The sequence below is a fragment of the Pyxicephalus adspersus genome, chromosome 3 (assembly GCF_032062135.1).
Source record: "Pyxicephalus adspersus chromosome 3, UCB_Pads_2.0, whole genome shotgun sequence".
In the NCBI taxonomy this organism is placed as follows: domain Eukaryota; kingdom Metazoa; phylum Chordata; class Amphibia; order Anura; family Pyxicephalidae; genus Pyxicephalus; species Pyxicephalus adspersus.
Window position 1 is genome coordinate 133,450,908 of NC_092860.1, and position 13,475 is coordinate 133,464,382.

General features: G+C 42.8%; 1 protein-coding gene across 1 annotated transcript; it reads left to right on the forward strand.

Moving 5' to 3' along the window:
- Positions 1-1,590: 1,590 nt before the first annotated feature.
- LOC140327170 (uncharacterized) lies at positions 1,591-12,800 on the forward strand (the record flags this gene model as incomplete). The annotated part of the gene is given in 3 exon segments (XM_072406410.1): positions 1,591-1,726; positions 3,981-4,060; positions 11,597-12,800. Coding segments are annotated over 3 exon segments (703 nt in total), but the record flags the coding sequence as incomplete, so codon positions are not given.
- Positions 12,801-13,475: the final 675 nt, after the last annotated feature.

Consider the following 13,475-nt stretch of genomic DNA (forward strand, 5'->3'; position numbering starts at 1 on the left):
TGTTAACTGCATATTCCTAATAGAAATGTCCTGTTCAACCACAATACAAAGATGCTCTCTTGGACTGAGATCAGGTGACTGTGGGGGCCAATTTGGCACCAATATGTTAAAAAAAAAAAAAACAAAAAAAAAAAAAACAATTTGAAATATTTTGAGCTTTGTGACACTGTTATGCTGGAAGTAGCCATTAGAAGATAGATGCACAGCAGTCAAAAAAAGGGATGGATATAGTGAGCAAATCTACTAAGGAAGGCCATAGAATTTAAGAATTATTTTGTACTAAAGGGCCCAAATGTCACTAGCACTATTACACCACCTGCCTAAACAGTTGATACAACGCAAGATGGAGCCAACCTTTCATGTTGTTGATGCCAACTTCTGACTTTACTATCTGAGTGTCAGAGCAGAAATCAGACCAAGCAATGTTTTTTCTAATATTCTCTTGTCCAAGTTTGGTGAGCCCTTGCAAATTGTAGCCTCTGGTGCCTGTTCTTAGCTTACAGGAGTGGCACTTGATGGGGTCTCCTGCTGCTGTAGTTTATCTGCTTCAGGGTTCGACATGTTGTGCACCCAGAGATGTTCTTCATACCTTTATTGTAATGCACGGTTATTTGATTTAGTGTTGCCTTTCTATCTGCTTGAATGAGTCTGACCATTTTACCTCTGGCATCAGCAAGGCATTTTCACCTAGGGAACATTGTCCCTCACTGGATTTCCCCTTGTACCAGGCCGTTCTGTTAACATATGTTGTAGTTCCCGGACTAAAGTACTGTATTATAGGGCTCCTGGAAACAGCAGAGATCTTTTTTTTGGTTGAAGGCTTTGTGCAAACATCAGGACTGAAATTCTGCAGCCTTGCCACAGAAAGAATTTGATGGGATTTCTAACCTCCGGATCCATTACTGGGTGTTCACTTGTATGGAGTCATTGCTCCAAAAGTCTTGTAGTTAGTTGAGATGTAGCTTGGAAAACCTAAGCCATGTTCTTTTTAGAGATGAAAGCCTTTATCTTAGCAGTGTTTCCAAACCGGCATACTTGTTTAATATTTTTGCTAATTTTACTGTCATAATCTGTGATATAGGAAGTCCTTGGAAGAATAATCTTTCTTACTGTAGAGGTCTCAGATTGCTAGGCAACAACAATTGCTTTTTTAAGATCATTGCTGATGTCTTTCTAGCTCAAGACCAGCAAACTGCTAAAATTTCTGTTTTTTTAACCTGGCTGCTACTTACCTTGATTTCTGTGACAGTTGTAAGGGTGTACCTCATTTTTTATAAACCGATTCTGCAATATATATTTAAAGCATTAAATTTCTCTAGCACGTAATATAGGAACAGGTAAATATTATGACTGGAACCCCTCATAAAATGAAACAAAACACCTTTCCAAAGATTTCTAGATACAAGGTTGAATGGTTTCACCCGTAGACCCCCAACAATAATGTAACTGCCCCCTGATTATGGTCCTTCAATAGGTTGGGAACAGTAGTTTCTTTTTCTTAGGATGAAGCTGAAAATATATTCTTTGACTACAGAAACCCAATGGTTCTATTTAGCTTTTCATCTACATTTTTTTTATACCATTTACCAGGTTTTTGGGAAAGACAAGAACATCTTTTAATGAGAACACCTTAAAGAAGAATTTTGAAGGCCTTTTTAAAGATAATATGAAAAAATATGTATTGGAGCCAGTCTTTAGGGGTGGAATTAAAAATACAAAATGTAAGGTAAGCATGTTTACATGCATGTACTAAACGACAAGCATGACACAGTACCAGGCAATACCGGGTCTCCTACTCATAGGCCTGTACCTGTGCCTGTCTTCACTCAAATAAATATAACCTTTTTGGTTTTCTTTAAATGCAGGACTAAAAATAAATCTACAAAATATTACTTAGTTTTTCAGTCAGGCAAATAATAAATACAGCAAAAGATATTTGATGTTTACTGTGTCTATATAACAGTTAAGCTCAAGGATTCTTGTCATATGCTTTCCATATTTACCATAAATGCTGAGCTAAAGAAAGAATGCTAAGTCATAGGAATGACAAATCTTCGCCTACTGCACTGCAATGCTCTACAGCAGGGGTGGGCAAACTTGTTACAACATTGTGAATGTATTTTTGCCTGGAACAGTAACATTAAGCTTTTACTAACAGTGTGTCACATTTTAATAAAATGCAGTTCCAAGGGCACAATTTTAGTCATTGAGTGGTAGGACTTCTGTTCCTCAAGAAATGTATTCAGTGAGTAGAAAAAGCTTTCTTTCTTGTACATTGTGGGGCACAGGAAGTCCAAAATCAGATTAACTAATGGACAGCCTACAGCTCAACAAACTTCGTATTAGGCATAAATATTCACCTGTAAGACTAGGTGGCCCTACAAGCCTGGAAAACAGAGACCAGATGCCAAAATGGCCAAGAAGCACTCACATCCCTTGTAAATTTAAGCTAGACTAGATAGGCCTTGATTCTTAGTACCATAAGCCCAAACAATGAACCACCGGTATCACATACAAATAGTGAAACAAGAAACTGGGGAATCATTTCTGAGTTTATTCAGAATGACAAAAACAGAATCCGTTTTTTTAAAGAAAGTGCGATTGAAAGATAAACTTGGAAAGTCCAGACCATATCCAGCCAATGAAGGGAGATATACTGATCTGTAGTTGGACATGAGGGTAAAAGAATAATCTCCTACAAGAAAAAACTGAGCAAAGAGAGCTGCCTTACAAGCTTACAATCAAGCTCAAGATTGTTATATAGAAATGGAGAGTCAAGATTGCTTGGATGAAGTACACAAACATGAGATTAAAGAGTGATGACCTCTGGAGTTGCAGGATCCATTCAAACCCCTGTTACACCTGGTCAATCGGGGACACATTGCCCTCCAGAGTCCTAAGTTTCTTAGGAGTTTGATAGTGTAAAATGACCATCACTAAAAGTAGCACCTTATTAAACAGTTGAGGTGCAGAAGCCCAATGAAAGGGCCATGAACAGAGGCCCCACCACAAAGAACAGGAAGCATTTATGTGCTAGAAAAATTGGAACATGCTAGTGGCCATGAATTATAAACACTTAAGGTCAGAAAGTGCCCTTGGTGCAGCCATTATTGATCTGATTGCACACACATTTTTGACACAAATTTAAGCATTGACTATCTTGATGTCCAAGATAAGACAAATGCCTTTTGAAAAAAAAGAGTACTACATTTGGTGGTGTTTGAAGAATTCACTGCTGGTCTGTTTAAATCATGCATCTGTAGAACTGTAGAACATTTTTAGTTAAAAAAAGTGATTACCTTTCCTGAATGTAAAGCATTGTGTATGTGCAATACATTCTGATTTTTACATGAACACTTTTCATGTTTTTAGATTGCATTTTGAAATTTTGAAACTAGCTACTAGAGCTAATAGTAATTGCATATTGTGCATCTCTGGGTTTTACAACTGGTAAATTAAGCCTTTAGCTACACAGGGTTTCTATTATTTACGTCTGCCAATACACTGACTTTGTAGGTATTGTAGGGAGGATCTAGAACTTGAGGATACATTTATAATGAATTACCAAAGTAAGTTGTTAAAGGAAGCAGTAACTAGACATGGGCAAATTGAATATGTATGTTTTTTCTGGCCAGTGACAAACAAGTAGGAATACTAATGTACATATCAGCTTTAACACAGTTATTAAGGTACACAGGGACCAAGATACTATTGACTGATTCAGTTACAATCGTTTTGCAAATTCTTTAGAAATAGACCCTTTGGTGTAGCCCGCTATTATATGGTAGTTCCTATTTACATTTGTATTTATAAATTTTACATAAAACTAGGTCCTTAAAATATTAATTTTGGTGACATTATTAGGTACACATATAAAGATTTTCTTAATATCCTTTTATATGCAGTGCAAAAAAAAAAAAAAACTAAACATTGACACAACTGTAGTATACTACTTTTAATCACAAACTTTTTTTCTGCAGATGGTGACATACATTCATCAAGTTTCAGATGAGCTACAGAGATCTTTCTTAAAGGACACAATTTCCCTTTATAAAGAAAAGTAAGATTTCCTTGTACATTCTATATATTTATGCAATGCTTCTTTATGATATAAAGCTAAAACCCAATTATGGCAAAAACAAGAAAATATGTTTGGATTCAGTAAGGATTAGGGTCATTTATCAGCATTACCATAACATGAATTTTTGTGTGTTGCAGTAAGATGCATGCTAAATAACTGAGTTACCCCATAATAATGTGACGGTAGAACATCATGGCTTATCTGAAAGCATAAAGCACTGTAAATTCCTTTGCGACAGTCTCTCTTTAGGCAAAAGTTAGTTTGGAATCATACAGAAGAGAAATTAAGAGGAGGAGTCGTGTACTTATTCAGCTGTGTGTATTCTTGCTTGTAAAGTAGCAAATCTTGCTAGCAAACATCTTGTTCCATTCTTATACTCACCTGTCCCCAATATAAGGCCAATTTGTAACACAAAACAGTTTCCTGCAATGGATAGGTCATGACCAGGGTAGTGTGGATCCGGTGCCCTCTTCCTATGCATACAATCATTTGTCCAAAATTACCTTTAACCCACTCACCACCTCTTAACTACCAATTACTTTAGCTTGCCAACCTCCCCCTCCTATACCTTCTTTCCTATACCTTCTCGGCTCTCCTGGCACCCCACCACACATATGAATGTCCAAGGATCCACACCATCCAGGGTCCAAACCTGCAAATAGAAACAAACCATGCCAACCCACATAATGCAATGTAATGTCTTGTCTACCCCCCCTCCCCCTTTTGGGCCCCAAGCAAAACCCTTTAAACCAAATGTGGCCTCACATACACTTTAAAACGCCTCGACTCCCAACGACCAATTTTCTTAATTACAGACTCCCCTACACCCCATCGAGCCGCCTCCGTGGCCTCCCCAATACGAAATGAGTATGAAGAATAATCCTTATTCCGCACTCCTAACCTACTCAAACCTTGACGAAAAACTGACACAAACTGAAAACGGGACAAAAACGTCCCATCTTCATGCACCAAAAGGCGGCTCAATCCGTGAGACTTAACCTTCAAAAATTCTACTAACGACTGCACTGGGCAAACCCCCGAACCCGCCAAAGGAAAAAGATCCACCTGAAAACCTCTTCCTAACTGGTCAGTTTTGGACTTCCTGAACTTCAAACTTACCTTATCCGGATGGAGCACTAAATTTTCTGCTAAAATCCCCCCAGGACGGTCTTTGGCAAGGCTCACCAACTCCCCAACTCTCATGGCACCAAAGAACCCAGTCACAAAGGCAGCCCTAAACAATAAGACCTCGTACCCCCCAGACAAAGTGCCCCAAAACCCCCCACCAAACCTTGTAACAACTCAAAAGTCAAAGGCCTCCTGCTGTCTTGGACCTTCTTACCTCTCCGATACCCTTTTAGCGCCTGACACACAACAAAAGCCTGAGTCACATCCTCCATTCCCCTAAACTTGAAACCAAACGCCAAACCCGCCACCAATCTGTTCACCGCTGCCACCGACGCCCCCTCCGCAAATTTTTTGGCCAACAGACACAAAACCCCATGAATCGGCTGCACCTCAGCCCCCCTCCCCAACCGGGACTCCCAAGCAATCCACTCTTTCCATACTGCTGCATATGCCTTCCAGGTTCGCTCACTCACCGACCTTCGAACTAACCCTCCGATAATCCCCTCGCAAAATCCCACAGATGTACCGGGCACTGAGGACCACTTTCCTCTGCTTCCGGGCTAACTCGCGAAACCTGTGCCACTGCAAACAAGATAAGGCGTCAACCACACTATTAGTAACCCCTGGAATATGCCGTGCAAAAATAAACACATTATGTTCCATACATTTAAAGACCAGATGCCTCAACAACCTCACGGCAGGCCCTGAGGAGACCATAAAGCCGTAAAGCTGTTGATGGCCTGTACCACCCCAGGTTGTCACAGTAAAAACAAACTTTCTTATTGCCCAGCTCCTTGCCCCATAGTTCCAATGACAACACAATAGGAAACAGCTCCAGCAGTATCAGATTGTTCACCAAACCCTCCTCAACCCAAACCTGCGGCCAAACCCCTGCACACCATTTTCCCCCAAAATAAGCCCCAAACCCAACCCCACCAGCCGCATCGGTAAACAACTCCAAATCCACCGCGTCAATTGGCCCTTCTAGCCACAAAGCCTTTCCATTAAACTGTTCCAAAAACAAATCCGACGCCAACAAATCTGCCCGCACTCCCCCATTCAACCTAACAAAATGCCCCCGTGCCTTAACCCCCGCTGTAGTGGCCGCCAACCTCCTACAAAAAACCCTGCCCATACGCACTACTCTAAAAGCAAAATTCTGCTTTCCTAACAAAGACTGCACCTCCTGTAACCTCATTTTCCGACGCCCAATAGCCGCCCGCACCTCCACCCTAAGGTAGCCTACTCTCCATCTCCACCGTGTCCAGTTCAATGCCCAAAAAGGTCAAAGCCGTAGCCGGCCCTTCCGTTTTGTCATCCGCCAAGGGTACCCCAAACCTCTCAGCCACATGTTGCAAAGTAACCAGCAAAACCCTACACACCGAGCTGCCCGCCGGCCCTATCAACAGGAAATCATGTAAGTAGTGAATGAGTCTATTTCCGCCACAAACGGACCACCCACTCCAAGAAAGTACTGAACTGCTCGAATAATGCGCACGAAATGGAATAACCGATGGGAAGGCATCTGTCAACATAGTACTCCTCCTCCCACTTACAACCCAACAACCGCACGCAATCTGGGTGCACCGGCAAGAGCTTAAAAGCCGCCTCGATATCCGCTTTTGCCAACAAGGCCCCAAAAAAAGGGGAGCATACTTGTGACCATCACCGGCGTCGCCCCCTTTTCCAACCCCTTCCCCGCCCCTCCCGGAGCCCTGCTTAAAGCACCTAGCCAAGCCGTGGTTACCCCCACAGCCGGAACATTCATGGCGAAATCGACAACTCCCCCCAAACTTGCAACCCCCTTCATTGTATAACCATCACACCCCTTTCTTCCTATTCCCCGTCTGCACCCCCCTGCCTGGGCCCCACTATTCCCCTGAAAAAGCTGCTACCCCCCTTGCCACCCTACGGCCATCAACCTCATCCACAAACCTATATCCTTATGATCCCACATCAATGACGGTCTCACCGCCTTCCTCTGGTGAAACTGCTCATCATAACCTAACCAACACGCCCCCCCCATATTGCCTATACGCTTCCTGAACAGTGTCTAAATAACAAAACAAAGCCGCACATTGATCCAGCTGCTTTTCGCTAATCACCTCCACCAAAATGCTAAAAGCCTGAAGCCAATTAAGAAACGTGCGTGGAATCCGCCTATGCCTCCTTTGCTCATTCACATCCTTCCGCCCTTCACTCCCGACTCCCCTCTCTGGATTAAAACGCTCCAGCGGCAACAGAGAAAAAATGTTTACATATTCCCCCTTTCAAATCCTTTCCTGAACTTCCTCCTTCAAATGAACTCCCAGCGGCCCTTCAAAACACACATAAACTTCCCCCGGGCTGCATCACCAATTAAATCTTTTTCGGCGGCCGCTTCCCCACTCCCCCCCCACCCCTAACTCCTCCGCCGGCGGCTGTCCCACATCCCCCCCCACCACCTCTTTATTACCTCCCAGCCCTGTAACCCTGACCTTCCCACCCACTTTCCCATCCCCTGATCCCCCCATCCCACTCACGCCTTTCCCAGCCCACAGGTCTCCCAAGCTGCTTGCCCCCCCACTCTCAACCACTGACCTTCCCCCTTCCACATCACCTGTTCCGGCATCTGCCCCCTTTTTGTGTCTCACCCCCCCTTTCCCTTCACTTGCTGATGCTACTGATCCCCCCCCACGGTGTCCTCAGTGATCATGCCCCCCCTCTCACCCCCTTCCAACCTGCGTACCACCTCCTTTAAGCAACCCAGTATTCCCTGAACCCCCCCCCCTAACAACCCCTGTTCATCAAACCCCCTCCACCATCCCTCCTCCGCATGGTGGCCTCCCCCGCCCCCCCCCCACCCTAGAACCATCCAACCCCCAACCCCAAGGGACCCCCACATGTCCTACCTTGCCGCCCCGCTGCCAGGGGTCCTGCGGCCGCCATTTCGGGGTCCTGCACCACCTCCGGTACCTGGCCTGCAGCTTCGTCCTCACCCAATGAGGACACTTCTCCCTCCGATCTCGGGTCTTCCGGAATCGAAGCCGGGCCTACGTCACTTCCTGGGGAACCCGATGACGTGGCCTGGCTCCACCCCGCGTCACTTCCGGTTGCCTTCCGACCACGTGGAACAGCTTCGGGCGCCATCTTCTTCCTCCTCTCACCGTCCCAGGAGCCTTCACTACCATGGGGCCTTCCTCGATCCTCCGATCCACCAGGTAAAGGGACATTCCAGGCCGCGTTCTGGCCCAAACCCGCCGCCACCACCTTCCGCCGGGCTCCCGCATTACGCGAGGCCCGGCTTCCGGCGAGGCCCTCCACCGACGCTCCGGCAACCCAGGCGAACGGTGGCTGCGCTCCGTTACAGCCGCAGCCCCTTTCATGGAAGCCGCTTGTCGGGGCCTCGCAAAACACGAGGCCCCTGCTTCAGGTGCAGCCTCCCCTGACAAGGCCGCACCTGACCTCAAACGGGGGCTGTGGCCCCTGGCGCCCACAGCCCCCCCCGCCGCCTGCACATAACTGGGACCTCACACTGCCGGAGGTCCCAGGCCTCAGCAAAGCCTCCCCCACTGAGGCTTCAGTATTTTTTCACAAGGGGCTGCGCTCCCTGCCAGCCACAGCACCCCCTCAAATCCGCCTGTGAAGGGGATTCCTCCCTGACTTGGTGCTGCCCTGGGCAGATCTGCGCCCGGCAGCCCGGCCAGGAGGGTCCCTGGAGGGGCTCCCAGAATGGCGCTGAGTTCTATTAAAGGGTTCGGGACTCAGGCGCACCGGGGGCCTAATCCTCCGCGGCCGTAACCCTTCTAATCTATCTTGTGAGGGACCCCCTACTGCGCCCCCCACAGCTTCTGCAACCCTAGCCTGCAGCCAAGCTTCACCATGTGAAGCCGCCTCAACCCTAAGCTGACTCAATAATGCGTCAAAAGACTCCATTAATCCTACCTGCTTCCACCCTCAATTTTCTTCTTGTAAAAACTGTGACGACTTCCGACACAGCCCCCTTTTTTCTGTATCTTATCTCCACCCCCCTTTCCTCACTTTCCTATCTCTTTCTGCTCCTCCCAATGCATCTTTCAAATTTTTACTTCTCTCTCTCCTTTCCCTCTAACTCCCCCCCCCTTCTCCTTTCGCTGGGCAGCCCCTTACACTCCTGTCATGAAGGCCCTGCTCTTAGTTGCTATGGGCCTTTCTTGTGTTGTGCTACGTTAAAAAGTTCATTCAAAATAAATGGGCTGAAATGCACCTCAACTTTTAAAAATGTGGTGCAGGTTGTATTTTTTGCAGTGTACATTGTTCTGTGCTGTGTTGCTAGTGTTTTTTTTTTTAAATAACACATGGGTTTAAAAAAAAAATAGAACCTCAGTACACCAGTGAATATAATGTGCACGAATGCAATGGGTCCACAGGGAAATATTGCTGACTAGATCACTCAGCTTCTGGGGCCATCCAGGCAGTGAGTACTCCTTTTTTAGATTGTGTACAGTGCACGCAAGGACCTAGCCAGGAACATTTTGACAAGTAGATCAGGGACAAGCCTGTTAGGTAGTGTTGAGAGAAGTTTAATGTCATCAAAGAGCAGCCCAGGTGTACACTGACAATATAGATTTATCATCCTGAGTTCAGAACATGTGATCATTATACCAGTCAATTATAGTGATCACTTAAAATGTGTTTACAAGCAAACCTGCCAGCTTTAACTATCACTATTTCTGGAAGAAGGAGCAATGGCACATAAAGCTGGCTCATTGTCACTGGACAATAGGGTGTTTTTAAAATAAATGTATAAAAGTAAAGAAAATGAAAAGTGGTTGTGTAAAATAACAATAAAGGGGGGAGAAGAGTAGCAAGTCATATATGCTTCAGTGCTGGGCAAATGCAATATTAGGAGCAACATTAAATGACATGCTCTGCTGGACAGGGCTGTGCAGTGAGGGAGAGCTAAGTAAATCCCATGACCAGATGGCAGATACAGTTATTTAGAATAATAGTAATGTGTTTAAAAAGTGAATAAAGCCTGAAATCCTTAGCTTTTATTTCCATACACAGAGATGCATTTGGAACACTGCACATTCTATTCCAAATCAAAATATGAAGAAACATTTATCAAATTGATGTTATTCCTTTTCAGAATGGAATAATAGTAAAATTAAGGCTGTTCAAAATAACAGCGTGGGGTTCAATTTAGTCATGCATTCTGTGAAAATACAGGTGTCAATTTCAGTTCTTATTTAAGGAAGGCATCAAATGTTGTACATGTACTTGTTATGGAGCATTTCTCCCTGAAAATCTAGGTAAAATAATCATTCCAGACATTGTTCAGAAGAACAGTATACTTTGATTATAAAGTTGGAGATTGGAAAAGGGAAAACATATAAAGAAGTGCAGAAAATGATGGAGTGCTCAGCTTAAATGATCTCAAATGCTCTAAAATGGAACCAAAACCTGGAAGAATAGCCAAAAGACAATTAAGGTCTAAAGTTACATGTAAGTACTGTTACAATTGGGAGACACCTATGTGAAGCCCCTGCAAAATCCCAATGTTAAATTGTCAAAAAAAAAGACATGCTGAAGAGGTTACAGTTTGTCACATTGAACACAAAGAACATGTGTCAAAGAACACATTGCCCCTGATTCATCAAGCAGAATCGGATTATCGGTCGCGCATTCGTATTAGCGATCCGGAATCGTACGCGGTCGCGCTATTCAGCAACGGAAAAAGCTCGCGCACGGAGCTGCGCTTATCCGACAGCTTTTCACAGTACTCTGTGAAGACAGTGAAGCATAGTGGTGCAAGCATCATGATGAGGGAATATTTCTCTGCATAATGTTGGGCCCATTTATTGCATACAAGGGATCATGGATTAGTTGGAATTTATCAAAATACTTGAGGAAGTCACGTTGCATTATGACAAAAAGGTAATTCCAATAAAATAGGTGTTTAAACAAGACAACAATACCAGTAAATAATTAACATCTTGATTCCTGACCAACAAGATCAATGTTAATGCTGTTTTGGAGGCAAAACCAAGAGATGCAGAAGAAATGTGGAATGTAGTTCATTCATCCTGGGCAGGAATACCTGTTCACAGGTGACAGAAGTTGGTGGACTTCATGCAACACAAATGTGCAGAAGTTCTCAGAAACAAAGGTTATACAACTAAATATCAGTTCAGTGTTTGAAAGTAAAGTCGAAAAACGATAGGATTTTGAGCTTTGTTCACTTATTTAAACATACTGTTATTATTCTGGGTACAACTGTATATAACTCCTATGGCAGGTAAAACAACTTCTCTTTATATGTAGTTCATCTTTGTATTCAGCTGTTTGCCCTGACTTCAGCTTTATTTTGTAACTCTCCATGCTGATATCTCAATGTCTTAAACCAAGGTTTGTCTTTTATTGCAGGTGGCCCTCTAACCTGGCCAAGTACATGGTTCGAATATGTATTCCACTGAAATATAGCTCAAAACCTGGCTCCACTTTCTGTGGTGATTTAAAGTGCTCTGTGTGCCCCTACATTGAGAGCACTACTACATTTACCGGCAAAAATAAAAACAAAGTCTATAAAATAAGCGGAATCTTGAATTGTACTACAAAAAATGTCATCTACCTGATCACATGCAAGAAATGTGAGCAGCAATATGTAGGACAAACCACTCGAATGGTAAAAAAAAGGTTTACTGTCCATCTATCTGGTATAAGGAGTCAAAAAGAAAGTAAAAATGAGTCATTCCTTGCTAATCATTTCAAATCAGAGGGCCACTCTGAACATGACATTGCTTTGGTTGTGATTCAACAAGTGTCCAATGCCCGCAGTCTCATGGAAAGGGAGAAATACTGGATTCGAGAGCTTGACACCCTTATACCAGAAGGATTGAATGCTACACTCTAATTTTTTCCTGATGCTATAACCTAATGTAAGGCTTTTTTTTGTCATTGCTTGAGATATTACAACTTTAAAAGGAACCTATAATTAGGCTTAGCAAAAAGGGAAGGGTTAAATACCTGGGGGTCGGGTAGTATATCAAGTATAAAATAGCAATATATTTTACAGGCAAGGGCCATTGCTTTTTCTGCTTCTTTAAGGGGTCTATGTATAAAGCAGTGAAACTGACATTCACCTAAACATTTCCCGATGATGAATCAACTACTGTCAATGAAACAAGTAGACATGAAAGATTCTGCACCAGGGAATGTTTAGGTGAAATATTATTGTTAACTTGTACTTATATAGCACTATATATATATATATATATATATTGTGCAGTTCTTTACATATTGTCATATCAGTTACTGTCACTCAAATGGGTTCACAATCTAATGTCCATACCATAGTAATATATCATTAACTTAGTTTAAAGACAATTTTGAAGGAAAACAAGTTAACTGCATGACCTAGTACTGCAAAAGCCAGGGTGCTAACCACCGAGCCAACTTTACTGCTTTCTAAATAGCCCACCAAGAGTTATTTTCTCATGTTATGGACAATCATAATATATATTATGGATAATCAATGCTGGTATATGCAAAATATCTAATTTTGGTTGGGCTTTGAGAACTTTTTAATTTTCACTAAATCCTAATAAATGATTTCAATATTTGCATTGTATTTATGACTAATATTCATTATTATTTTTTGTTTTCGAGAACATCATGATATATTATAAAATGCTAAGAAAACCAAGTATCTTTAATTCCAGCTCCATTAGGCTGGGTCTACATGGATGTTTTTTTAGAAACGCATGTAAACATTCCTGTTGCATTTATGTGTTTTTATGCACTTTTATTAGTATTTAAAAGCTTGCTTTTAAAATACTGGAAAATGCCTATGCATTGTTTTCTCTCTTTTTCCTGCGTTTTTATTGCGTTTAAACTAATTTGCATATTAAGTGCTCAAAAACGTTGGAAAATGCAAGAAAACCTCGCTTTGAAATCCAGCGTTAACCCAGCGTTTTAATTTTTAATCATGCGACGTTTAAGACAAATGTTATGAACGTGCTCAATTATAAATACCAAAGGTTTTTTCCACAATATTGTTTTTTTTTTTACCTCACCCAAATTCTTTTGAGTTTACCAGGAGACACAGCCCTTAATTGTATATCAGTCATTGTCAGTGGATTAGCATGTGCCATTATCAGGAATAGCAAAATAAGAATGGCAATGATTATAAGTCAAGGTGAGCATGGAAAGGGCATTTTACACAATAAGCAGTACAAGGTTTCCCTGCCTTGCCAGCTGGCCTGCAAAACTGAGGCTGATTTATTAAAGCTTCCCAAGGCTGTAG